The sequence below is a fragment of the Sus scrofa genome, chromosome 17 (genome assembly GCF_000003025.6).
Source record: "Sus scrofa isolate TJ Tabasco breed Duroc chromosome 17, Sscrofa11.1, whole genome shotgun sequence".
In the NCBI taxonomy this organism is placed as follows: domain Eukaryota; kingdom Metazoa; phylum Chordata; class Mammalia; order Artiodactyla; family Suidae; genus Sus; species Sus scrofa.
Window position 1 is genome coordinate 62,972,239 of NC_010459.5, and position 26,552 is coordinate 62,998,790.

Sequence of the window (26,552 nt, forward strand, 5' to 3'; positions counted from 1 at the left end):
AGGCCCGAGCTTCCCGAGTTCTCCCCTTGAGCTGGCGCAGCTGGGGTTCATCAGGTTTTCTTCTTCTGACCCTCAGAAAATGAGTTCGGGGGTGAGCTGCTGAGCCAGAGGTGGACACACGGAGACAAGGCCACCAGCTGCAGGACCTCGAGGCTCTTGCTGGGCGGACACGGCAAGGTGAGGCGCTGGGAGGGCAGCCCCCGCCCTGGGGCCCTGGGTGCAGGCAGGGGTCCATCTCATGCCTAGACTTTGGGTCTCGTCATTCTCGACCTGGATTGGGCAAAGAGTAAGTGGAGGCCAGGCCCATTAAAGATCTGGTCACTTTGAAACTCAAGGAGGAGAAGTCACTGTGAGGGAGCAAAGCTGAAATGTGGCAGCGGGTCTCCCTTCTGCCAGGTCCCTGCTCTGAGGCCTCATCACACCTGGCACCCCTGAGGCGCCGCAGTGCCTGCTCTCTGTTCGTTCCGATGCTCCCTCAGCTGCCTTTGCCTCGGGGACTCCCGAGGTCGGCTGGCCTTGTTTATTCCATCTTCCCAAGTGGGGCCGAGGGTGCCCTGCCTGGGGCTTGCTGGTGGAGGTAACCCCCGCTATCACACGCATCTCTAATTCCAGAGCTCCCCGTGACGGGCCCTGGTGCTCCCTCTCAGGTGACCCTCTGAGGTGGAAGTGGGGGGGACTGCAGGCTGGGGGGCACTCTTTCCCAGCTGGCATGTTCCGGTCTCTCTTCTCTTTGGCAGGTGGATGCTCTCCATCAGGGTCCGGTCCGTGACCCAGGGCCTGGCCACCCAGACGCACGGCCCTGGGTGGAGATGGGAAGGGCCGCGAAGCTTTAGGCGGCAGCCTCATCTGAGGCTGCTTGTGTTTTACTCTCGAAGCCCAACATTTTTCTTTGGGATCGGGTGCCCGGACTGCGGGTCCGTTCTGGTGCTTTCCCAGGCACCTCCACTCACACTTTTATTCCCTTGTGACCATCGGTTCTCTGCTGAGCATGTCTGAGCCTGAGGCAAAGGGAAACGCTGGTGATACTGCCATGGTCTTTATGTAAATTCTTAATATATTGTTCATCATGGAATTTTTGCATTGATTTAGATGTTTTAAAGTATTGCACTAAATTATTATTCATCTTGGTCACCTCGTTTTGTTTCTCCCTTAAATTTGCACCTGGCTGGATGCTTCACTCACCTCACCCTTCCAGTCCTGAGCATTCCGAGGTCACGTGATGGAGAAGTTACTTGCTTGAGGTCAGGGGCTCTGGGTGACCTGCATGCACAACGCTCTGTGCTGGTTATGGGATGAGTAGGAAGGTTGCTTGGGCCCCATGGTCAGGACTCCCAGCTCCTCCCTGGCACTGGCTGTCCCTCTAGTTTGGGCAGCAGGGCCTGAGTGACGGTTCTGAGCCAAGCAGCCAGGATACGAGACGGGGCCAGAGAACAGAAGGTTTTCCCACAAGAGGGCACTGCCTTCTGACTGAGGAGGCCGGGGAGTGGGCATGGGGTGGGGACAGAGTACACACAGGGGCGGGACTGGCCCTGGACAGGAGGTGGGGTGTTGGGCTCGGTGTCTGGAGGGCAGTGTGTACAGAGGAGGCCTGTGTGGGGGAGGTGTGCACAACGGCCTGCGTTCAGCACCAGGCGTGTGGACAGCTCAGAGCCCGTCTGATGGGGCTGCTGGAAAAGCTTAGCTGCCTGTGTGACTGCGCATTCGGCTTTCTTTTCTTTCTTTCTCTCTCTCTCTCTTTTTTTTTTTTTAATACTTTAGGCGAAAAGAGTAGGCGTAGGACCTTAAATCTCTTCTTGGCCTTAAAGAGTGAAACATTTGGGCCCCGAATTGTGGCTGTCCAGTGGATATCCAGAGCCTGGGCGCCCTCTTCCTGCCACCCCAGGCGGGTGACCCCAGTGAGGGAGGGTGGTGTGCGTGGGCTCCTTTGACAAGGCTGGTGTCTACCCCGGGCAGGTGGGGCTTTCGTTTACGTTGGAAGATGGGCCCAGACCTGCTGCTTGATCAGAGTGTCTATTGTGTAGCCATGATTATTAATCTGGGGTTGGAGGGAGCCACGAGCCCGTGCTTAGTGCTGTCAGGAGAACCCTCCCAAGCCGTGCATTAATAATGCTCCATGGGGTGTCCTTTTCACACCCAAGGGGCCGGTCTCTTCAGCAGCTGAACAATGGGTGCAGTGTCAGAATTTCAGACACGCAGCGGGATGTCCCGAGGGGGACACAGCTGTCACGCCAGGAGCCAGGGTGCTGAGCTGGCTGTCAGGAGGTGCGGGGTGAGGGCAAGCGGTTTAGCTCAACCGTCTGAGTGGAAACCAGGATGTGTGCAGAGGCTTCCCGAGGCTGCTCAGGCCACCCCGGCTGCTCAGAGAGGCCGGCGAGGCAGGCTGTGCGGAGCTGTGGCAGCACATGGGGCTGGAGGCCTGGAGGGATTGCCCTGGAGGGCCTGGGTAGGAGAGGGAACGAGGAATGCACTTGAATGCTGCTCTTAAACCATTAAGGGAGCGTCCCCCCAGAGGTGCAAAGGTGGATTTGCCCCATGCCCTCTGCCACGAGGCTGCGCAGCAGTGAGAGAGTAAAACCAGCCCAGGCTGTTCCCCCCCCGCCCCCCGCTCCCGCCTCCCTGGAGAAAGGGGCAGATGGGCAGGTATTGTTGGAGCTCCCGGGGGGGGGGTGACAGCCAGCTCCCTGCCCCTCCTCACTCCACGTCATCACTCCCTTCTAGGCAGGCCGCGGGCCTGGGAGTCAGCAGACACCCCCACCTCGCCCCCACCTGTGTCTCCAGGAGGGAAAGGTGCACCGTCGCCCATTTAATCCTGCACATTTGAAAAGCTGTCCTAAGTCCACTCGAACCCCCCAGCCTTGCTGGATGTTGGCACACATTCTAATAAGCTGGAACCCTAACCGGTCTCCTCCAGCCCAGGCCTGTGTGTCCTTCACCGTCCTGGGCCTGGACCCTCCAGCAGCCTGGGGCTCCAGGCTTTGCTCTGACTGTCCACAGCTCCAGGAGCCCAGAGACGGTTCTGACTGGCCTCGCTTGTCTGTCCATCTGTCTGTTCTCCTGACCTTGCATAGTACGCCCTGAGCAGCAAGTGTGGCCTCTGTAGGAGAGACACGGACCTCAAAAACATGAGTGAATGAGCTCATTTCAGCTGGAGATGAGAGGCACTGGGTGGAGAATGGGGGGCGGGAAGTAGGGTGGGCGCAGCCTGACCGTGCAGAGGGGCCGGCCACCCAACGGTGCACCTTCCCCACAGGTCTGGGGCACCCCCTACCCTGAGGCCATGGTCCCTACCTGTGCTCAGGTCTTCCCTGGTCCACGGAGCTCCCCACGCCCACGTCTGAGCAGCCCCTTCCTCTTGAGCTCTCCCCTGACACCCTGACACCCTCCTTCCCTGGAGTAAGGGACCTGCTGCTTGGGTCCTGTAGCTGGTGCTGCTCAGGCCGGGACACCTGCAGGGGAGGAGAGGCAGGACCATAACCAGGGCAGCGTGGGGCTAGGCTTCAGCATGGAGCCTGTTCTTTGTCCAGCCCTTAGCTATGCAGGCGGGAGGGCAGGCGTGTGACAGAGGCTGGAGAGGGGCTGGAGAGGCTGCGGAAGGACCAAGAAGAAAGGAGTGAAAGAGACAGAGGGACAGAGCGAGTCAGAGCGGGAGACAGAGGGGAAGAGAGGGTCAGAGAGACAGGGACAGACAGAGAGACAGCCGGAGACTGAGTGAGCAAGACAGAGAATCGGGGGCACCCTCCAGAAACCACCACCAGTCCCCGAATTGGGGGAAATCATGGGCTGACCTGGACTCTGGGGGTAAAGGTGAAGGTTGGCACAAAGCCTGCTGGGCCCCTGACTGGCCGCTGGTGCAGCGTTCCTCTCCGCTCCGTCACTGGCTGAGCATCTGGGCTCTGCTTCTCACAACTGCAGCCCAAGAGTCGACGGGTTCCAGGGTTGCTGTTATGACATTTGCTTTCAGTTTGTAAATGTTCAGCTCGGAACTCAGTTTTGGCAAAGGTGCCACACAGATGGGTCTGGAAGGGTCTTTGTAACATCTCAGTATGAGAACTGTTTACCGCTAGGAAGAGCGTATACGGAGTTCCCGCTGTGGCACAGCGGTTAACGAATCTGACCAGGAACCCTGAGGTTGTGGATTCGATCCCTGGCCTTGCTCAGTGGGTTAAGGATCTGGTGTTGCCGTGAGCTGTGGTGTAGGTTGCAGATGCGGCTCGGATCCCGCGTCGCTGTGGCTGTGGTGCAGGCCAGCGGCTACGGCTCCAATTAGACCCCTAGCCCGGGAACCTCCATATGCCATGGGTGCGGCCCTAAAAAGCAAAAAAAAAAAAAAAAAAAAAAAAAAAAAAAAAGAAAGAGTTGCTTACACGAAGAGGCTTGATTTTTGCTGAAAAGTATAAAACAGAATCAATCAGTGCCACCCTCTCGAGTGAGGCCATCATGCGACACTAATAAGGCAGGTTCGGAGGAGGTGAGTAGCAAGACGGGAGTATTTGCAGCTGCAAACACTCTCCTCCCATAGTTTTCCTACTGAAGACGGAACTCCTGAAATATTAATTAGGGCGAGAAGCAGGTTACAGAGCCCAGCGAAGTTGTAGGACGCGGCCCTGTGGTCACAGCAACTGTGCAGACCTGCCCTGGAGAGAGCCCGTGGCCCCTGGGGTGCGACTGAGGCCAGCTTGGCTGGGTTGGGGGCCTTTCACCCTCAAGGCCAGAGACCACTCCGCTCTGCCAGGCCTTCCAGAAGCAGACCCTCTGGGTTTGTGCTCGGAACAAGCTAGGAATTTTCAAAAAGAAATCAGTAGAAAATTGGGACGTGCTTCCTGGTCTTCGCGTCCGGGAGTGACCTGCCGTCCTGCGGTGGGGCCGAGAGGGGAGGCCAGTGGGCCAAGCACGGCTGCTGGAGGCACAGGAGCGTCAGCACTGAGGCGCGAGGACCCCCGGCACAACCTCTGGAGATGGAAAGCAGTGTCCATCCAGCGGAGCTGGCTCTACGTGGCTTTGCCAGGTGCCTCTGAGCGGGCACTGTGTGTTTCAAACTGTTCAGAAATCAGAGTTTGCCTGGTTTATGAGGGTAATAGAAGTTATCCTCATGTCGAAGGGTGATGAGCCCGAGTTTTTCCTCCCATGATGCAATTTCTTTCCCTTTTAACATCAAAGCTCCATGCACTGAGGAGAACTTCTCACTTATTGACTATCTGATGCAGACAAATTGCAAAGGGAAAGGTGCTGGGGGAGAATGAATGGCACAGCTGTTGGCTGCGTCAATGGGAGCTCGCAGTTTGCAAGCAGCGACCATTACGCATCCTGCAACCCTCTATTCTCTGCTCTTTGAATAATTTATCTGCAGGAAATCCAAATTGCCTAGGCACGCTTTAACCTAGCAGAATGCTTGCCAATTTCCTTGGGAAAACTGACAAAAAAAAGAGCTGTAGATTGCATTTCAGCTGAGAGCAGCCGGGCAATCAGACGCTCCAGCGCCGTTGTGCCACTGCATCGGAAGCTGCTGTGCTTAGGCCCCGCGCAGGCCACATTCGAAGGCTCGTAAATGTAACGTAACGAAGTCCCTTTGACACCTGCTCCTCTCTTCCCTTTGAATGTGAGCCATTGGTCCGTGGGGAACCTCCGCTTTAAAAATAGAAATTATAGTAATTGTTTTCCGTGCAGTCGGAAAGCTGTAAGAGCACAGCTCTTAGCTCTGTGGCCCCACAGCCTAGAGCCAACAGGCCGCATAAAATTACCCCGGGTTTTGATTTTCCTTCCTCACCAAATCACGTAAATCTTTGTATGTTCGTGCTGCCTGGGGCGGGTGGGGAGCTCACTCCGCAGGTTCCATCTTCCTAATTCCCTGCTTTTTCTTCCCGGGTGGGACCTTAGATACGTGTCCTGTGCTGGCTTTTCCCTCCAGTGCTACGCCCTGCCCCGCTGTCCGGCTTTGCCCTGACGGCTCTGGCCAGGCCGGTGGAATTGCTCCGCCCTTCCTGACCACAGGCCACGCCCCTCGGGAAGAGGCCCCTCCTGCCTCCTGCCGAGATTGGCAGGTTGAGGATTCTGCCTGAAGGGCCCTATCACTGACGCCGGCCCGAGGCTCCACCCTCCCGGGGCTCTACCTCCACTGCCTTCGAGGACAATGAGGGCAGAATCGCTGGAGGAAGGGGTCCAGGCAGAGAATGAGGAGTGGGAGCTCTGTGGGCTCAGGCAGGGTGGGCAGCAGACATGGTGGCCTGGACTGTGTGGGGTGCCCCCGGCCACCCTTTCCTGGGAGAAGTGACACCTCTGGGAGGTGGCCTGAGGGTCTGGTCCAGGTGACCCCTTGTCCTGCAGGCTGCCCTTGCCTGGCTCTTACCCCATCTGCTTCCTGCCTCTAGAGGCAGCCACGCTGTGGCTGGCAGTCCAGCACAATGGCCACGGGCATCTGGCACGTGGCTGGTCAAACTCAGATGGGCAGTGAGTCCACGACGGGAACTCCCATTTTGCATTTTAAAATGTGGCCATTAGAAAATTTTCAATGCTGTGGTTGACCTGACCCCTTTCACTGGGCAGTGGTGGCCGGAGGCCCCTGTGCACCCTGGTACATCCACGCTTTGGGGGCTGTCTCGTGTTGGGGATGCTCGGGTCCTTGGGCGCAGGCGGTGTTCCCGTGGGCTTTCCCTGGGACAGCACAGGGGAAACTAAAGTTGGTGTCAGGGTCATCAGCTCCCAGGGGAAGCTGGGCTGGGGGGCACGGTGGGGTCAGAGTCTGCCGTGGGGAGCCTGCCCCCACCGTAAGCAGAGGGTGGTGGAGTCACAGGAGACCATGAACCCTGACATGAGTGAAGGTTTGGGGGGTGCCGCTTCCTCCTTAGATGTGAGCCTGAGGGCAGCAGGGGAGCCCAGAGCAGGAGGTGGTGGACACCCTGGGGCCAGGGTCTCTGCCCCGAAGCACCCGCCTCTCCTGCTGCTCCGTGGTCGCATGCCTTTCCTGCCCTGTGGGCCCACTCCTCGTCCTCCTGTGTCACAGGTTCACACGCACCAGCAGAGCTCAGCCAGAAAACGTCAGCAGGTACCACAGCCCCAGCCACCAGGCGTGGTTCTACAGGTTTCCCATTAACAGCGCTGTTGTTTTTACTTGCAGATGAGCTTAGAAAATGACGAAAAGAGAGCGCGAACGAGATCCAAGGCCCTTCGAGGTGAGTGCTGTCCCCCGATCCCCTGCAGGGTCGCCCAAGACCCCCAGGTCCTAAAGCTGCAGATGCCATTCCCCTCAGCGGTCTTCCCAGGGAGACAGACGCCCACAGTGCTGCCTCGGCCCAGGTGCTCCTCCTCCCTGCTGGGCACCAGGGTCTAAGATATTGGGAGCCTCAGGGTGCCTCAGGGGTCCCTGGGGGCCACTAGCCAGACACACCTGCTGGGGTGGAGGAGAAGAGGCAGACAGCTCCCCAGGGTGGGGAAAGCCAAGCCCAGTTAGACCGTTGCGTTTGGAGAGGAGAGGCTGCCATAGCCTTGCATCAGCAGCCTCTCTGCTGCCCAGGATTCCAGCCTTGGTGCTGGGGTGCTGGGGTGGTGTCGGCTTGAACTGGCAGTGGGTGTGGAGAGGGCCAAGGCTCTGCTTGCTCGGCAAGGACTGAGTCCCCACCCCTTGGCCCCCTCCCTCCCTGGCACCACTGACTCCCCCATCACTGAGGACCAGCTGCTTGTTCTCTTCTTCATCCAGCTTCACCTGCTGGGTCCTCTTTCCCACCGGAAGCCGACTTCTACCTGCAGTTAGAGGACCAGATGCTGCCGCTCCCTGAGGGCTCAGGGACCTCCTGTCTTGGGGGGCCTCTGTCCCACTCTGCAAGCCAGCACCTCTGGCACCAGTCTCGGCCTGGGGGCAGTGGCCCCGTTAGACCCTGGGCACGTTCTAGGAGGCGGGGAGACTGGGGGTCAGGCCCTACGGGCTTGCCTCCGGGTTTCCCTCCACTTGTGCTGCAGGCCCAGGTGCCTTTGCAGTCCTGACGCCCACATGCCTTTCCCTGTTTCTCTTTCACTCAGCACCCCCGGAGCCCGCAGGTGCCGACCTCAGGTAAGAAAGCTTCCCGCCAGCGCCCAGCACGGTGCACCTGTGACCCCGTGGGTCCTAAACAGCCCATGCCAGGCACCCAGGCCCGCTTTCCCAAACAGGCCCTTTTCCTCCTGGCCAGCGTCCAGCTGTCCTCGCCGCCTGTCCTCTCCCTCCTCTGTCCCAGCCCCGTCACGCAGCCAGCTGGGCACGGCTGTGCTCACACCTCGTCACCACCAGGACGTGTCACCACTGTCCTCAGCCAGGAGCAAGGAGCTGTCTTAGTGGCTCCCAGAAATGCATCTGTGTCAGGTGATCTGAGGTCCCGCTCGGCCGGAGATGAGGCGACAGGCTGCCCCATGTTCCGAGTCTTTCGCTGACCCCAGACGCAGACCGAGGCCGTGGGCTGGACCCTGCGATTCCCAGCGGGCTTTGCGGGGACAGGTCTGAGGGGGACAGACTCACAGGCTGTGCTGGGTTGGAGCTGGCGTCCTTGCCAGAGTTCCACTGGCTTCTGTCCCGGGCTTGGCCAAAGCCTGCGGGAGAGAAAGCACCGCCATGCCTGTGTGTCAGGCTGTCCCAGTGCCACCATGCACTTGTGCACCCGCTCAGGTCCTGGAGGAAGGGCAGCCCCCAGTGTGCCAGGTGGGCATGGGTGTGTGTGTGGGGCATTCGATTCTCACAGATTCCCTTTGAGATGGAACCAATGACCTGCCTGAGTCTTGGAGGGCCAAGGGGCTCTGAGCCCACCCCATGGCGGCTCTGTGGTGCTGCCAGGGCTACAGGCTCTGCATTCCAGCCACATCCTGAGGGGCATTTCTCTGGGCTTCCAGACTCACATGGAGACAAATAGGACTGTCAGTTGAGGCTTCACTCCCCGATGCCCCCTCTGCCCCCCATGCCCCCTCTGCTCCCCAAGCATCCCCTCTGCCCCCATGCCCCCCACATGCCCCCTTTGCCCTCCATGCCCCCTGTGCCCCCCTGCACTCCCTCTGACTCTGCCCCCGTGCACTCCCCTTGCCCCCTGCACCCCCTCTGCCCCCACCCCCTCTCTTCCCACACAACTGCATCCCTCTGGGCACCAGCCACTTTCAATTCCGGGGGTGAAGATTCTCACTGGACAGAGCCCAGATCCGGGAGGGACCATCTCATGCGCCACTAGACCTCTGAGCGGCGATGGCTTTGCTGCCAGGAAGAGGGGAGGTCCCAGGCGCCCTGGCCGCTCTCCAACGTTGGAGGTGGGAAGCGGGGTATGGGAGGGATGCCGAGCCCAAGCACAGTGGCCCATGGAAGTGTCGTTTCCCCACTTGTGAAGTGGGGAAACTAAGGCTCCGAGGGTTAAAGATCATGTGGCCAGATTTGCTGAGTCACACACCTTCTGGTCACAGGGAGGGAAGGCGATGGTGGGACAGCAGCCAGGCCAGGCCCGGGGGGCCCCCACTGAGCCGTGATCGGCTCCCGGGGGGGGGCTGCTGGGGGAGCTGCTGGTGACACCATGATGCGTAGAGGGGCTGTGGCGCACAGAGCGGAGGGGGGGCTCTGGGAGGAGGTGCCGCTTTCCCTGGGCCGTGTGGCATTCAGCTGGGGACAGCTTAGGGACACAGCAGGGGGAGGCTGGGCACAGGATTTGAATTTTGGTACAAGCAAGTAATTTCGGCAACAGATAAAGTAACGGAGGAAGTGGGAAAGGTGAACCCAAAGGGCTGGGTTTCTCTCGAGACTTCGGAAGTGGGTTTGTTTGGAAGTATTCTCAGGGAGGACCCGACCAGTGTAGGAAGGCGGTTACATGAGCGTCTGGGTTCCGGCCGCTTCACCGATCTCAGGTCTCCCCCTCTTTACTTGGTAGTAGTGGCACCTGTACACGTTTTGCTGGAGAAATGGGGACAGACGCATGGATGAGTGCCAGCAACAGGGCCTTCAGCAATTCTTCAAGTTGTTGAGAACCGATGCTCAGAGGAAAGTGGAACCTGCTGTGCTCAGGAGCCACACACCCCACGTGGAAGTTGCCTCTGCCTCCTGTGTCCCCGAGCCACAAGGGGGGATGTGACCTGTGATGCGCTGGGTTTGTGCGTGGTGGCCGTGTGGGGCCTTCGCGCCACAGGAAGGGGCAGGAGCTGTGAGCCACACCCTTCCTCCCAGCATAGTGTGGGCTGCGGTCTGACAAGCAGATGAGACCCCATCCCGGTGGCACTTTTGCTGTGGGTCCCAGCACAGGGAGAGTGACCCGCAGAGGAAAGCTGTGGCATCAAAGGCACCTGCTCGCGGTCACTTGAAGGGTGGCTGGGTCAGGGTGGAGCTGAACCTGTGGGATGAGGGGACTCACTCCAGGGATGGGGGGTTGCACCCATTTGTCCCGGAATCTGTAAGCTACCCTTCCCAGCTCAGCGGAGACCCCAGGGAGCCACTGCCCTTGCAGAGCAGCTGTTACTGGAGCAAGCAGCATGGTCAGCTGTCTCCTGCCTCCCTGAGCCCCTTCAAGGCTTTCTCTGAATTTGGCATGAACCCCTGAGGGCCTTTCCCTTTGGGCCAGCAGAGCCCCGCCTCGTCTCCCCTGGGCCATCACACAGCCGCGGGAGGGGGCGGGGCAGGGAAGTGGGTCCCGGCCTTCTCTGCACTAGGAAGCCCATGGACCCCTTTCGGAATATCTTTGGGGCTGGGAGAGATGCCTGACACGTCCCAGTCCTGGTTCCCAGGCCACCTGAGGGCTCCTCCTTTGTCCACCTCCTGCCAAGGGGTGGATGGGAGTGGGGTTCCTCTACCTGCCTACTGGGGGCAGGAGGGAGACCCATCCTTTCCAGCAGCCCCCCCGACCCCCAGCTTGAGGCTGTTTATGTTCAGGTCCCTCCCGGCAGTGGACGGTTCCCCTGCTCGGTGCTGACTGCGGGTAGGCCCTCTGGGAACTCGCGCGCCTGCTTCCTGTCTCTGCCACACTCAGAACCACACTGGGGAATTGGGGGAGGGCTTGGCTGGGTCTGCCTCCCCCTCACATTGGGGAAGAGGCTTGGAACCAGTGCTGGTGTCTCCGCCTTCCCTCCGGCCCTGAGCACAGGGGGTGCCAGTAGGTGGACCTGTGGGCTCTGCAGCCCTGAGGCCTTGGTTGGGTCTCAGGCCACTTTCGATGGATGTCCTCTTGGCTGCCGCGTGGGGAGCAGGGGCTTTCCAGCTTCTTCCTCCAGCGTGGCCCTCACCAGCTCTGCCCACGTGGGTGCCCAGCCTGGCCTGCTGCCCTCTGAGGAGCTGGCCCTTGGGGCTGGAGGCCAGGACTCTCCGAGCTGGTGGCGGAGGTGTGGCTTGGAGCAGGTGACGTGTTTGGGGGCAGCGCCAGTGCCCCGCAGGCCTCCACAGCAGCTGGCATCTAATTGCCTGATTAACTCAGTGATTAATCGACTAATTGGGACCTCAGCTTCAAATCCCCAATAACAAGGAGCTTTTGTGAAGAGTCTCAAAGCCAGTTCTTGAGAAAGCGACAGCAAGTGTGGGGCAGAGATTTCAGAATGAGGGGCGGTGGGCAGCGCCGGGGCCTCTGTTTGGAAAGGAAAGGCAAAGTAAACTTCTCGTGCCGCCTCACCACCCCCCTCCTCCCTCAACCCCGGGAAAGTCAGCCCCACCACGGAGGGCTGCCCACGGCGTCCCTCTCAGAGACTCTGCCCCCAAAGCTGAGCCGAGCTGGGGGCGGGGCTTTGCCGCCGGTTCTGCCTCACGCCGACCGGCCAGCGTGAGTGTGGCCTGCTGGTCAGTGGGGTCCCCCAGTTGTCTGCAGTCGGGTCCATGACTAAACAGGTCAGAAGCCATCAGCGTGTCTGGACACGGGACCCTTTCTGGGTCCCAGGTGCCCACAGGTGTCAGCGGGTCCGCGTGGCCCTTCCTTCCCAGGCTCTAGGAGGCGCTCAGGCCCCCATGGGTTCCCTGTCTTGCTGGGTCCCTGACAGGGGGTGATGCCAGCTCCTTGTCATCCTTGGTCCGTGGGTGTGCCCCAAAGCCCACAGGGCCCTGCCCTCGATCCACGTGGCCCCCTCGCTGTCCTGGGGAGCTGAGTTCTGGGGAAATGTTTTGGGTGGTCCGCGCCCGTGACTGACAGTTTCCAGAGCATCCTGCTGTTTGGTTCCGTGGGGAGGCAGATGGTGTTGGAGGGAGAAGGACTCCTGGGGGTCTCCTCTGTCCCTGGGGTGGGAGCTGCACCCCGAGAGGCCAGGCGTTGCCCCACTGAGGTCTCATGGCAGCTCCTGGGTCATCGGCCCTCCTGGCCTCACCTGCCTCCACGGGAAGCTGGGATCAAACCAGGTTGCTGGTTCTGGGCTGGGGTCCTTGCTGCCACACTGCGATTGCCTACCTCCAGCGGGGGGCCCGTGGCTGCATGTTTGCAGACTTGTTCCTGGCTGGGGGGTACCGGCTCAGGGTGCCAGTGAAGGGTGCGCCTGGCAGGGGCTGCAGAGACTGCTGCCCTCAGTGGCTGCAACCCCACAGCATCGTGGAGGCAGTGGAGAGACCCAGCCTTTGTTCTCTGCCCTTGGGCCTGCCTCGCTGCTGGTCCCGCTTCCAAGCCCTGGAAGCCTGGTGGCGTTTGCCTGCAGCAGGAAAGACTCATCCACGGAAAAAGGAAGGTGTCCAACCTTGATCTCGTACATACAGATCTTTAATTAAACACACATAAAATTGTAATGAACCATTCATTTATTTAAATGGGATGAGTTATTTCATTAATGTTTAGCAAACTGCAAGCAGCCATTCTGAGCAAATGCTTGGAGACAATTTTCTGCTTCCCAGGATGAGGGTCTGGGGGGGCCCTGAGGTGCGGACCCCTCCCCGCGCTGGCTGGGGCCCACCCCCAGGTGACAGCTTCCGCTTGTCTCCCCAGCTGCCCCACCCCAGGATGCACGGGCTCGGGACACATCCGGGGCAAGTACTCCAGGCACCGGAGGTAAGGGGGCCGAGGGCCCTGGGGAGGTTCCGGGGAAGGCGGCTGGGCTGCTGCGGTGTCGGAGCCCCTCTCCTGCTCTGAGACCTTCTGTGGTTCTGAACCCCCCCGGCTCTGCTCTTGACTGCTCAGCTGTGGTGTTCTCCTGTTGGAGCCCCTTCCTGGGAGGCCCAGCGTGGCGTCTCCCGGTCGGGGCTGCTGTGAGGCTGGAGGCGTCCGTGTGGGAGAGCTCGGAGCAGACTCAGCACATCCCCTGTGCTCCCTGCTGTCACCCGGGGGGAGGGGGGCTCCGTCTCAGGGCCCCTGACTGTAGCCAGGTTCTGAGGGTGGGTGGGGTGTGGGGGTGTGAAGGGCCTGCCGAGTGTGGAGAAGAAAGGGCCTGGGTGCTCCTGACACCACGCTTGGGGGCAGGTGGGCAGGGTCTGAAGAGCGGAACTCCATCCGGGGGGCGGGGCCTGGACGGGCCCTGGACCTAGGTCTTCCCAGAGAAGCGGGAAGCAAAATTTAAAGCGCAGTCAGGGGCTCCTGAACGCAGACAACAGGTGGAAATTTTTGAACATATCAACCTGCCAGTCCCAAGTTTGGGGCTTGTGGCGGCACGTGGTGATGAGATGCAAAGAGAAGTTTTCAGGGCAGGGAGAGAGGCTGCAGAGAGTGAAGGGTGGGGGGCTCTGGGAGGTGCTGACAGGGTGGCCCCAGCCCCGCCTCCTTCCCCCCAGTTTGCAAAGCTGCCCCCTGGCCAAGAAGAGGAAGCTGGAGGACGCAGAGGCCGAGCACCTGGTGTCCAAGCGGAAGGCACACCCGCTGAAGCTGGCTCTGGATGCGGGCTACGGCGTGGACAGCGACGGCAGTGAGGACGCCGAGGTGAAGGACGCCTCTGTTTCGGATGAATCGGAAGGAACTGCGGAGGAGGACGAGGCCGAGATGTCAGGACAGGAGGAGATTCATCGCCCAGAGCCAGCTGAAGGTGCTTTGTGGCTCTTTCTCCGCGAATAAAGGCGCCTAGTGTGGCCCTGGAGAATCGCAGCCTGAGCGGGGAGGGGCCCGCGTGCGAGCGTCCTTGCTGAGAACAAGCGGCTCTTGTTCCACGTTTGCGGGGCTCCCTGGGGAGGGGCCTGCGGGCACGTCTGTGTGTGGACCCTGCGTCAGTGGGTGTGTGTCTGTGTGGGGGTCTCAGATAGACCCCACCCCACTTGGCCTCAGGAGAGGCACCTGGGGGCGGGGGTGAGGGGCCTGCTTGGCTTCAGGGGAGGCCGGGGGGTGATGTCCAGGGAAGCCTGTTGGGGAGGGGGAGCTGAGGGGGGCCCCCTGAGTCCCCCTTCTCCTGTAGGGCCCCCAGCCCTTGGCAAACGCTAGAGTGAAGGTGGGAAGCTTCAGAGTCTCCTGAGACCCTGGCCGACTGTAGGGTCCTGGGGGTGGGGCTGAGGCCCAAGACCCAGACCCCCCAACACCTCCAAGCTTCTGCTGTTCTCTGACCGTGCAGGGTTAGAGCTGGATGTTTGTTTTATTGTGGAGCCAATCCAGGGAGGGTCCTGACACGCTCCCCCCGACCCCAAGCCGGACCTGGCTGTGCCCGAGGTGGTGCATGGCCCTGGGGACCCTGGCTCCCTGGCTTTCTTACAAAGGATGGAGGTTGGTGCTCAGCCGTCAGCCCTGGCTCGGCCGCCTCCTGGAGTGGACAGACGAGGCCTGGCTCCTGTGCCCTGGGGTCTCGGCCCATGATCCCAAGGAGACCTTGTGTGTGGCATTCTAGTCATGGGGGTTAAAAGACTTAACCTTTAAAAACAAATTTACTGCTTCTCGATTATGAAACAATTTAAAGAAATTGGATGCATTTTAATTTTACGACAGGCGGGTTTGCCTGCTTTAAGGAAACAGGGAGAACTGTTAATCGAAGCTGTCGGATGGGTTCTTAGCTCAGAACTACAGTCGTGGTTCCTCTGCCCACCCTGATGTAGGTTTGCTGTGGCCTCCAGGTCTGGGCAGAGGGGCAGCACGAACGGCCACACCCAACCCATTTCTGGGGGTAGGTGTCCCCTGGCTGTGGCCGGGTGGCGTGGGGGATGCAGGGTCCTGGAGACTCGGCCTCCTTCCCCGTGTGCCTCCCACATGGGTTCTCTTTCTGCGCAGGAAGGAGCCCTGTCAAGGCTCATTTCGGACCCAACCCCGTCAGCAGCCCCACGGGCTCCTCCAAGGGCTACAGCAGCTACCAGGAAATCATCGCCACGTCTCTCCTCAACTTGGGCCAAATCGCTGACGAGACCCTGGTCGGGGACGACTCAGGCCAGGTGGCCAAGCCGGGCCCGGCCATCATGCGGCTGGTTCAGGAGGAGGCTGAGGAAGGGGCCACCAGCGATGAGGGCGACAAGGACGCCGTTATCCAGCCGGAGGACGCCGAGGAAGTGATTGAAGTCACCAGCGAGCGCTCCCAGGAGCTGTGTCCCCAGTCCCTGGAGGGCGTGGCCGGCCAGGAGCCCAGCAAGCCGGACGTGGGCCTGGGTCACGAGGAGGAGGAGGACGAGGACGAGGAGGAGGACGAGGAGGACGAGGAGGAGGACGAGGCCGAGGCCCCTCCTGATGTCATCTGCCAGGAGGCCCCCCATGCCGCCCCCACCAAGGCCCCTGAGCCCCGGCGCCCGGCACCGCCCAGCCCCAAGCCCGCCTTCTCCGTCATGCTGGAGGCGCACTCTGACGACGGCAAGGACGAGGACTCTCGCTCGCAGAAGTCCGCGGTCACGGACGACTCTGAGATGTACGACGTGTTGACCCGTGGGAACCTGGGCCTCCTGGAGCAGGCCATCGCCCTGAAGGCCGAGCAGGTGCGGGCCGTCTGCGAGCCGGGCGGCGCCCCCACCGAGCAAGGCCCACCGGGCCCGGGCGAGCCGGGCAAGGCGGCGAGGCCCCTGGATGCTGCACGGAAGAGCTACTGCAGCAAAGGTAGGGCCCGGCACCGACCCCCACCCTCCAGGGCCGCACCGACCCGCATCTGGGCGTTGGGGGTGGGGGTGGTGGAGATGGGACCAGATGGGACAAACACCCACGTGGCAGGCAGACTGTGGTCCTTGATCCCCAGGAGGGCTTCGCGCCGCTCACACAGGTGGTCTGGAGACACAGCTGAGGTGACCAGGCGGGGAAAGGGCTCGAGGGGCAGAGGCCCAGTGGCTCAGTCACAGCCTGAGGGCTGCTCTGGCGGAGGAGGGACTGAGGGATCTGCAGGCGGGGCAGGCGGGGACACCCAGTCACTCACACGAGACAGGCTCGGGGAGAAAGCCGAGGGGCAGGGAGGACAGCTGTCAACCAGACACCCTTTCAGGATGGCCAAACGTGGGGGACGGCCCCTGGGGGCTCAGAGGCAGGCCAGCACAGGCCTTGAGGGGACATGGACACTAGGAGTCCAGGTGAAGGTGACACAGATTCGGGAACAGGTGTTGGGGCCCATGTGAGTGTCAGTCTGGGGGTGGTGGGCTTGTGGCCTACAGAGCAGGGAGGATGTTGGTGGGCACTCTTGGAACGTGCCATAATGGGGCCATGGGACACAGATGGACAGGACCAGCCCAGGGGTTTGGGGTCTCAGACCCGAGGACAGACCTGGGGCCCCAGATTCAGGGTATCTTGCCTTCTAGGAGAGAGCTGGGGGCTTGGACCCAGGGGGTAGAGCCCCACGGTGAGGTAGGCAGCCAGGCTGGGAGCACTGGGCAGCGATGAGCCCACCTATACCTCGGAGGACAGAGGGACTGGCTCTGAGGGGCTGGCACTGGGGCACAGGCGCGGTGCGGGTCCTGGATGGAAGCCGAGCAGTGAGCTCAGGATTCGGTGCTGGGGAGGGGCTCATGAGCCTCTAGGAGCCCCTGCCTGGTGGTCCAAGGGCAGCTTCCTCCTGTTGGCATCAGAGGTGGAGCCCTGGGGCCCTGCCCCCCTTGGGTAGGTGTTCTGAGCATGGTCTGTGACTTCCGTGCTCTCCAAAGGGGAGATGTGGAGAATTTCTCTGGGCCGTCAGCTATGCTCTGGGGACCCTGTGTGTCCTGAGAGTTGACCCCTCTGTCTCCGCACTCTTAGTGACCACTCTGGGCCTGCCAAGGATAGATGAAGTCGGTAACGGAGGTCTGGGTTTAGTTTCCTCCCAGATGTTTATTCGCTGCTCTGGGTAAGTTACTAGGTGCCTGTGTCCCCTTCATTTCTCAGCACAAAGGACGCATCCTGGAAGGCCTCTCTCTGTGCAGAGGCCTGGCTCCCACCCTGAAGCCAGTGGGCCTTGCAGGACAGGAGAGAGGACAGTGGCCACCATGGGTAGCCCTTCCCGAAGCCTGTACATCCTGCTGTCTGGGTGTCTGTGATCTACGGGCTTTTCCACCCAGGCAGCCAGTTTGGCCGGTTTCTCCAGGGTGCCCCGGCTGTCCAGCCCCTGGGCCCTTTCTGGCTCTGGTGCAGCTGGTCACTCTCCTCCCTGGAGCCAGAGTGAAAGCTGGCAAGCTTCTCTGCTCCTCCCTCTCGATGCCCCCAACCAAGCTTCCTGGCCACCCTCTAACCCATAGGTCTTGTGCGTTCAGATCCCTCAAGAGCGGAGAAACGCGAGATCAAGTGTCCGACGCCAGGCTGTGACGGCACTGGCCATGTTACCGGGCTGTACCCGCACCACCGCAGCCTGTCTGGCTGCCCCCACAAGGACAGGATCCCCCCAGAGAGTGAGTAGCTCAGGCTGGCTCTGGCGCTTGGATGGTGTCCACATGGAGGAGTGGCCAGGGCCTGTCCCTCTGTACTGGGACTGTCCAGAAGCCCAAATTGAGCCCTCGAGCGTGGGGACATGGGGTGTGCCCAGTTTTTCATCTTGGGATGGCAGCCTGGTTCAGGGTCCCGGGAAGCCCCAGGCATGGGGTGGGGGCTGGGGGCGGTGGCGCAGGACCCTGGAGCTGGGGGTGTGCGTTGCCGTCTGTGTTCTGAGGGCTCAGCGGGAGAAAGCCGTCAGCCCTCGTGAACACTGAGTTTCCAGGAGTGAGTCTCGGGACAGCAGGAGGTTTCAAGACCCTAGAGTCAGGGCCACAGGGGTAGGGGGGGCATGCCTTGACAGCAGGCTGAGCCAGGGGCTCTTGCATCACCCCCCTCCAGGCTGTGCTCACCGCCTCCCTTCCCCTTCTCTCGCAGTCTTGGCCATGCACGAGAATGTGCTCAAGTGCCCCACGCCTGGCTGTACAGGCCAAGGCCACGTGAACAGCAACCGTAACACGCACAGAAGGTACGGGCTGAGCTGGGCCCTGGCGGGCTGTGGTGGGGGTGGGCCTGCTGTGTGCGTGCCAATCTGGGGCAGGCTCGGGCTTGCCGTGTCCCCCTGTGTGCTGCCCTTTGGGGCCAGTGCAAGGTCAGGGCAGACCTTGGCGGGAGCAGAGCAGCCCCTGGATGGTGTTGCGGCCTGTGCCACTGCGAGTGGGGGGTCCCGAGAGACCACATGGCTGCTGGCAGCACAGAGAGGAGAGCCAAGTGGAGACCATGTGCCCCGCCCCCTTGGGATCGGGCTGCTCAGTGGCGCCAGGGAGACTCTGGTGGAAGGGACCCAAGGTGGAGTTGTCTGCCGTCTCCTGGCAAGAGGTCCCTGCACCCTGCTCTCGCCCTGAGCACCATGGCTGCAGTGGTGGGTGGGGATGTGTACACTCAGCCAGAAGGCCTGCCAGAGTTCTGAGGCTGCGTCCCGGAGAAGAGGCTGAATCCCCAATACTTTTTTATTTTTTTTAAATCTTTTTAGGGCCGCCGCTGCGGCTTGTGGAGGTTCCCAGTCCAGGGGTCGAATGGGAGCTGTGGCTGCCGGCCTACACCACAGCCACTGCAACTTGGGATCCTTAACCCGCTGAGCGAGGCCAGAGATTGAACCCGAAACCTCATGGTTCCTAGTCAGATTTGTTTCTGCTATGCCACAATGGGAACTCCTATTTTTTTTTTTTTGAATCCCCAACACTTCTGTGACGCACCACGAGGTCTCTGACTGGTGTTCCCCTGGTGTGACCCCGGTGGTCCATGTCCTCCAGGGTCAGCACCCAGTTTCTGGCGTGTGGGGCTCTGGGCCTCCCCAAGTCGGCTGACAGAATGTGAGCAGCTGGTGGTGACGGGAGGGTAGGGGAGAGGCAGGCCCATCTCCCAGGCCCACCCAGAGCAGGGTATTTGCCCAGAGTTTGGGAGAGCTTTAGGATGCATTTTTGTCTCCGTGTGTCATTGGCCTAGAATTTCCAAAACCAGAAGCCAACTGAGCAGCGGGTACCGTGAGGGCTCGAGGACAGAGCGGGCTTTTCTCCTGCGGGAATGACAGGAGCCCTTGCCTGGGGCTCAGACAGGCCGGCCTGCAGGAGAGGGCTCAGCTGTCCTCCTATCCTTTCTCTAGTCTGTCTGGGTGTCCCATTGCCGCTGCTGAAAAACTAGCCAAATCTCACGAGAAGCAACAGCCACCGACGGGAGAGCCTTCCAAGAACAGCTCCAATTCAGACCGGATCCTCAGGTGAGTGCGAAGGCCTATCAAACCCGAGTTCCTGGGCCCCACGCGCAGTGAGGCCAGACAAACCAAAGCCAGGGTTGGAGTTTGGGGCCCAGGGTTATTTCCAGATGCGAGCCAGCCAGGAGAACGCTGGGTGGGGGTCCCCCCCACCGCCGCCCCTGCCGCTTCTGGTTGGGTCTTTAGAGAGGGCTTTGGGGGTGGGGTTGCATGATCAGCTCTCCTTTTGATTGGCTGGTGGTGAGGTAATGGAACCTCAACCTCTGGTTCCAGGTGCCTGTGGCACCGGGGTGGGATCTCTGATTCTGCAGAGCCGCCCTGAGATCCACCTTGGATGGTATCTCTGCTCCTTTGGGAGGGACAAGGGGTCCCGTTAACTGCCGAGTCAGCTCTCTGAAACTCTTGCACGGCGTCGGGGGGTTGCTTGCAGCCCCGGCCTTGGGGGGCATTCAGCCTCCTCCAGCTAGCTTCCTTCCACCAGGCCACGCTCACTGTGGTTGGAAGCTGCTTCTTTCCTCCCTCTTACTGTTCTTTCCAGCTTCCTGTCAGTTTTCTTGCCTGATCCAAGTCACTGATAAAATGTCAGACCACCAGGCAAGTAAGGCTTGGTGAGGCTGGGCAGGGGGCCAAACAGGTTCCAAACACGAGGCATCTGATCTCAATTGGTTTGCCTGTGAGGGTGGTACTACAGCGTTCTGGCTTCAGAAGTTCCTCCCACGGCTTGAATGAGGCAGTGACATTTTGCCTCCTGGGCCCTCAGTGAGGAGCCCAGAATAATTGTGGCCAGGAGTCCGGGCCTTCTGTCCGGGCTCCATGTGTTCCATGGGGCCACGCCTCTGGGGAGAGTCTGGGAAAAGCTTTGCTGGCATCACGGGCACTAGGTCTGTTGCTAGCTGAAGCCCTGGCTGAGGAAGCCACCAAAACGTGGTATGGAATTAAGCTGAGGGTTTGTTTCCTGCCCTGGGGTGCCTGGCGCTCTCCAGCGAGTTCTTTAGATGGCAAGGAGGGCACGCTCTGGCCCTGGTGGTCTCTTTCCCAGAGCCCTTCAGAGCTGGCCGTATTGTGGTTGCAGGGTCTTCCTGGCACCAGGCTCCTATCTCCGGGCCACACTCAAGTTCTTAATGTGCCCGGCACTGGGGGCCCTGACATCCGCCTCTTCTTATCTCCACCAACCTGCCCTTTCCAGACCAAGGCCATGGCTTGACTCTCCCAGGCCTCCGCCTTCCCAGCTGCATGGCACACGAGCGCCTCCACCGAGGGCACAGAGGCCGTGGCTTTCCTCTGCAGGGCTGTCTTCCTGCCCCGGCTCCTGCCCTATCCGGGCCCGGGTCTGCATGCTGTCTCTTGTGCTTTTGAGAATCTGAGCTCTTCCAAGAGCTTCAGTAATAGTGAACCAAGGGCTTGAGGTGGTCCCTTCACGCCTGTCCTCAGCCCTGTAGCAGCCTCTGGGGCAGCTTGACCGACTCGAAGCTGAGGACGGTGGGGCCTGACCCCTCCCTGTGAGGAGCAGGGTTGGCCTGCGGGGGTGCTGACTCTCAGAAACACATCCGTGTCCCTGCTGGGCACCCCAGCCCCCTCCGCCCTGGGTCTGGTAAGCTGTTCCACTATGAGAATTCTGCCTTGGCGGCTGCCCCAGGCACACTCCTGCAGGGTTCCCTGCCAAGGTCTCCACACCTTCTCTCGAGCCCCTCTCCTGGCTACGCCAACTGCAAGGGGGCAACCCACAATTTCTTCAAGGCTCCCAGTCCCTCCTCCCTGTGGCGGCTCCGCTTCCTATAGCTCAGACCCCTGACCCCTTTTGCTGTGGATGCAGGGGAAGGACTCCCGGGGTCTCGTCCACTCTGGGCTCTGAGAGACAGCTGGGATGGGGTGGGGCACTGGGTGAGTGGTGCAGGGTCCTTGGGTCCTGTCTTCACTGTCCCCTCTCTGTCCTGCACCCCAGGCCCATGTGCTTCGTGAAGCAGCTTGAGGTCCCTCCGTACGGAAGCTACCGGCCTAGTGTGGCCCCTGCCACACCCAGGGCCAACCTGGCCAAGGAGCTGGAGAAGTTCTCCAAGGTCACTTTTGACTACGCAAGTTTTGATGCTCAGGTTTTTGGCAAGCGTATGCTTGCCCCAAAGATTCAGACCAGCGAAACCTCACCGAAAGCCTTTAAATGTGAGTTGGGGAAACGCCTGGGTGGTGTAGGGGCTGGGGGCCCCTCACCAGGAGCATGCAGGGACTCTCTGCCCTGGGGTGCTGACGGGACAGGCCCAGCCCTAGTGCCCCAGTCCACCCAGGTGGCTCTCTCACCGCGGCTTCCTCCGGGTTCTCCGTCCAGCGTGACACATCTCCTTACTACATGTGAAATAAAGCCCAGGTCCGCTATGGGGGCCTGTCCAAAGGCTTAAGAGCCCTGTGAGAGTGCCCTCTCCTGGCCATCCCTTCCCAGGCAGTTTATGCCAGCTCAAGCGGTGGAGGTCTGCGGGGGGTCGGGCACCGCTGTGCTGAGCCCCGATTCCTGTATAGGGACCGCCTTGCTGGGGACGACGCGCCACTTGTGGTATTAGCAACACGTTTTCTGGGTGCTCTGCACTAGCAAAATTCATTTCAACAAACCTTCAAGAACTAGCCTTCCTTTCTTTTTTGGTGTATGTGTCACTCGCACGAATTTGTGAGTTGTAAGCCCATTAGCCCTAGAAATGTGTACGACATGGAAAAGCACCCCCAGTGTATTGAGATCAGAACTGGCATCTCCTGGTGATGTTGTCAGCGCCCCACATTGGCAGTGGTGCCTTTCCTATGAGATAATAATAAAAACGCGAGCAGGGTAACTGCCAGCTGGAGTGTGAGTGTCTCAGGGCTCAGGGCTTCATGCCTTCACCAAGGCACCCAGTTAGGCTGCAGTGCTCACAAGGAGCTTTCGTGTACCTGGAAATTTACTGCTGATACCCTGAGTGCTCAGAAGTCAGACCTGAGAGTGATCTTACGGTCACAGCACAATCATTGGAAAAGATAAGCTTCGATGCCTTGTCTTGTTTATTTGAACAATAGTGTTACTTGCCAAAGCCCTTTGGCAGGGGTGGGGGCCACCAAAGTGAGCCCTTCGAGATGTTGTGACAGGATTTCCTACCTGAGTCACATGCCAGACATACGTCCTGTCGGCAGGCTTTGGGCTCTTGATGAGCGCCACTGATGGGCGGCTCGCTCCGCTCCGTTTGAAATGTCAGGGACGCTAGCACGTCTTTTGGAGGGTGTTGCCCTTTCTGCCCAAATTTTAAGTCAGAAATGGCCTTCAGATGTCCCGACAAGAGTGGGGTAAGAGTGGGGTAGGAGTGGGGCGTGTGGGCTCACACCAGTGGGTCGGCGACCCAGTCCTAGGCCCACCTTCACGTGGCTGTGCTTTGCACGCTCTCAGCCCCCAAAGCGCCCCCCCCCCAAGAGTCTGCGTGATCGCCTCCTGTTCAAGTTGTGTATCAGCCTGGTGTTGTTCCCTTTTTGCAGCCAAACCTTTCCCAAAGGCCTCTTCCCCCAGGCACAGCCCCTGCACTTCGTCCTCTTCTGCAGGCTTCGACTATGCCCACGACGCGGAGGCTGCCCACATGGCCGCCACCGCCATCCTGAACCTCTCCACACGCTGCTGGGAGATGCCTGAGAACCTCAGCACGAAGCCACAGGATCTGCCCAGCAAGGTGGGTGCAGCTCCTGCGAGGAGCCCCTCGAGGCAGAGGAGAGGGTGGGATTTTCAGTTGGGACCACCTGCCGTTTGCCTGAGGCGCGCTGCACGCACCCTGTGCCTGCTAGGAGATTGTCGTGCTTCCCTTTCCTCTTCCTGGCCGTCCCCCGCTGCCTAGGGGCGGCGGACGGGTCCCCACGGAGCTCTGCGCCGTGCCTAAGGGGCACCACGTGGCCGTGCACACCTGTGCTCCCACCTGTCCGAGCGCCCACCTGTCTGAGGGGCCTGCACACGTTCTTGTGCCCACGCATGTGGCCTTTTCAAGGGTCTGGTCCTGTGGTGCCAGGAGACTGGAGGGAGCAAGTCTGGTCCGTGTGATCTCAGGACGCTTTCTTCCCAGAGGCCCTTCTGTCCTTGTCTGGCTCCTCTTCCTCTGGACGGAAGCACCGTTCTGGGTTCCTGGTATGAGGCGTTGGGTGCCGGATGGCACACATGGCAGGGAGGAGGCCAGCTCAGGGTTCCCCTATGCCCTGCAGGCCATGGACATTGAGGTGGATGAGAATGGGACCCTGGACCTGAGCATGCACAAGCACCGAAAGCGGGAGAATGCTTTCCCTGGTGGTGGCAGTGGTGGTGGCGGTGGCAGCAGCAGCAGTAGCCCCGGTGTGAAGTCACCGGACGCCTCCCAGCGCCAGAGCAGCACCAGCGCCCCCAGCAGCTCCATGACCTCGCCCCAGTCCAGCCAGGCCTCCCGCCAGGATGAGTGGGACCGGCCTCTGGACTACACCAAGCCCAGCCGCCAGCGAGAGGAGGAGCCCGAGGAGGTGGGTGCTGTGGTCAGGACCTTGTGGAGGGCAAGGGTGGGGGCTGGTATGCTTTTGCCCCTCCGGGCTGAGCCTCTCGGTCAGGCTCCGCCTGAGCCAGGCGGAGCCTTTTCCACACAAGGTCCTGCACCCTCCGGCAGCTGGGTCGCAGCTGCCTTCCTGGAAGGGTTTGCGCCTTTGGGCCAGGCCGTGTCCTTTACCGCCTGCAGACTGGATGTCGGCCCCAGTGTGGGCAGGGGTAGGAGAAGGGCTTTCATCAGATCCTCGGGGGTGACTGGGGAATGGCTCCAAATTCCTTGCTTTCAAGGGCCTCCCACCAACCTGCTGGCAGATTAGGGTGCTCTGAATTCCAGCAGCCTCTTCTCACTGTCCCCAGGGCACTCCAGGTGCCTGGCTCTCTGGGCAGAGGTGGGAGAAAACTCCTGGGCTCAGGAGGCCCTGTGGTGGCTGGTGGCCTGAGTCCCAAGGCCTCCTGCCTGTAAGAGCAATGAACCAGGCCGTGTTGGAGCTGAGCCTGAGGCCGCAGACCGGACTGTCCCTTCCCAGTCATTCTACCCACCCGAAAGGGGGTGCTGACTGAGGGCTTTTCCCAGGGAGGCAAGCCTCCTGACAGCAAAGCCCAGAGCTCCAGGCGGCCTCGGCCGTGTAGACAGGCCTGCAGTTGCCCTCACTGCCCTCTGCTCCCTGCCAACCCCCACCCCCAGGAGGGGGACCAGGCCAGGGGTTGCTTGAAGGGCAGGGGTGTGTGTGTGGGCGAGGCCAGACTCTCCTAGATCTGCCTGGGGAGTTCCCGTTGTGGCACAGTGAAAAGGAATCTGACTAGTATCCATGAGGATACAAGTTCGATCCCTGGCCTCGCTAAGTGGGTCGGGGAGCCAGCGTTGCTGCGAGCTGGGGTGTAGTTTGCAGACATGGCTTGGACCCCACATTGCTGTGGCTGTAGTGTAGGCCGGTGGCTGTAGCTCCTAGCCTGGGAGCTTCCATCTGCTGCAGGGGCGGCCCTAAAAAAACAAGGAAAAAAAGAAAAAAGATCTCCAGGGCTCCTTGGCCCCTCCTGGGTCAAGGGTAAGGCTGCTGCCCCCTCCTTAACTTCACCTCCGCAGAACTGTGACAGCAGCCCCCCTCACTGTCCCCCAAATGCCCCCGGTTCCTTGTATCTGTGGGTCCCTGGGACGCACACCCTGCCCTGAAGCAGCCTCTGCCCCATGCTTCTGGAAAACCCTGGTTTATCCTAAAGACTCAGCTCGAGTTGGGGCGCCACCTCCGTCTAATGCAGGAGTCTCTTTTCTATGCCTTGCTCAGTAACAGGAGCTGTAGCCACAGCAGCAAGAGCATAGCAAGGATGCGCTGTCCCGCCGGCATGCTGTGGGCCTTACCTCCTCCATCCCCAGACGTCCTTGGAGGGGCTGCTGTTCTTTCAAGTTTAAAAGCATGGGAGTTCCTGCTGTGGGGCAGTGGGTTAATGACCCAGCTTGTCTCTGTGACTTTGCAGGTTTGATACCCAGCCCCACGCTACTGTGGCATAGGTTGTAGATGAGGCGTGGATTCGATCCCTGGCCCAGGAGCTTCCATATGCCAGAAAAACAAAGCATGGTGCCTGGGCCCCAGAGGGTTGGACAACTTGCCTGGGACACATAGCAAGTGCCAGCCCTAGGATTTAAATTGTGAACCATGGAGTTCCCTGGCGGCCTTGTGGCGAGGGATCTGGCGTTGTCACTGCTGTGCTCAGGTTGATGCTGTGGTGCGGGTTGGATCCCTGGCCCAGGAACTCATGCCATGGATGCAGCCAAAAAAAAAAAACCCTGAGAACCATCATGGGGGCTAGCTGTCTGTTAGACTGTCCTGCAGGGCACTGACCTTCCCGGCTCCCGTGGACACCTTCCCTGCCCCTGGACAGAGGGACTGTCCTTGTTCGCCCCCTTGTCCATAGCACCCTGCTCTTGAGTGGCAATTAAACACTGCCAGAGCCTGGGTTGGAAGTCAAAGTGTGTGTTAAATGCCAGCTGTGGCCAGGTCATCATGCGGGGGAGGGGCCACGGGGCCAGACGGTCCCAAGGTCCCCACGGTCACTGTGATCATCCTTTGTGCCTCGCGCCGTCTCGTCATCATAGCCTTTCCACGGACTCTTCCTTAGCGCCCCTGTCTGCTGAGGGCGTCCTGGGCCCCGAGGGAGCTGCTCTCCCTGCGCTCTGCTGGGGGCCCACGTGCCCGAGGCCGCGGAGGGTGTCAGAAGCAGCCACACCGGGCAGCACCTCGGGAGCCGAGGCTGAGGTGAGGGAGCACACCACCCTCTGGGTGCTGTTCCCTGCGTCTGGGGGAGTAAGGCTTCCTCCTTCATCCAGCAGACAGGAGACTCCAGAACATGCCTCTGTGGACACGTTTGGAAGGGTCCCTCTCCCTCAGCCCCCGGGTCGGGCGCCCGGCCCCGCGCCAGCTGGTTAAAACGTCTCCCTGCTGGTTTTTTGCAGTCAGAGCCAGCAGCCCATTCTTTTGCTTCTTCTGAAGCAGATGACCAGGAAGTGTCGGAGGAGAGTTTTGAGGAGCGGAAGTACCCCGGGGAGGTCACCCTGGCCAACTTTAAGCTGAAGTTTCTCTCCAAGGACATAAAGAAGGAGCTGCTCACGTAAGCCGCCCCCCTTTCCCCAGCTGACAGGACCCCTCGGGGAACC

General features: G+C 60.6%; 1 protein-coding gene across 9 annotated transcripts in view; it reads left to right on the forward strand.

Moving 5' to 3' along the window:
- The window catches only part of MYT1 (myelin transcription factor 1), a 65,601-nt gene that overhangs the window by 17,187 nt on the left and 21,862 nt on the right, over positions 1 to 26,552 (forward strand). For 6 of the 9 annotated variants that reach the window (XM_021077792.1, XM_021077793.1, XM_021077794.1 and 3 more), the window contains exons 2-14: positions 77 to 177; positions 7,112 to 7,166; positions 8,011 to 8,041; positions 12,873 to 12,935; positions 13,652 to 13,899; positions 15,063 to 15,869; positions 17,465 to 17,614; positions 18,072 to 18,162; positions 19,297 to 19,410; positions 21,347 to 21,561; positions 22,888 to 23,075; positions 23,596 to 23,883; positions 26,352 to 26,506. In XM_021077792.1, the coding sequence (XP_020933451.1) occupies positions 7,112 to 7,166; positions 8,011 to 8,041; positions 12,873 to 12,935; positions 13,652 to 13,899; positions 15,063 to 15,869; positions 17,465 to 17,614; positions 18,072 to 18,162; positions 19,297 to 19,410; positions 21,347 to 21,561; positions 22,888 to 23,075; positions 23,596 to 23,883; positions 26,352 to 26,506 (2,405 nt within the window). In that variant the 5' untranslated portion in view covers positions 77 to 177. The remainder of the gene's footprint in view (positions 1 to 76; positions 178 to 7,111; positions 7,167 to 8,010; positions 8,042 to 12,872; positions 12,936 to 13,651; positions 13,900 to 15,062; positions 15,870 to 17,464; positions 17,615 to 18,071; positions 18,163 to 19,296; positions 19,411 to 21,346; positions 21,562 to 22,887; positions 23,076 to 23,595; positions 23,884 to 26,351; positions 26,507 to 26,552) is intronic. The other 3 variants (XM_021077788.1, XM_021077787.1, XM_021077791.1) reach the window with 3 other exon arrangements.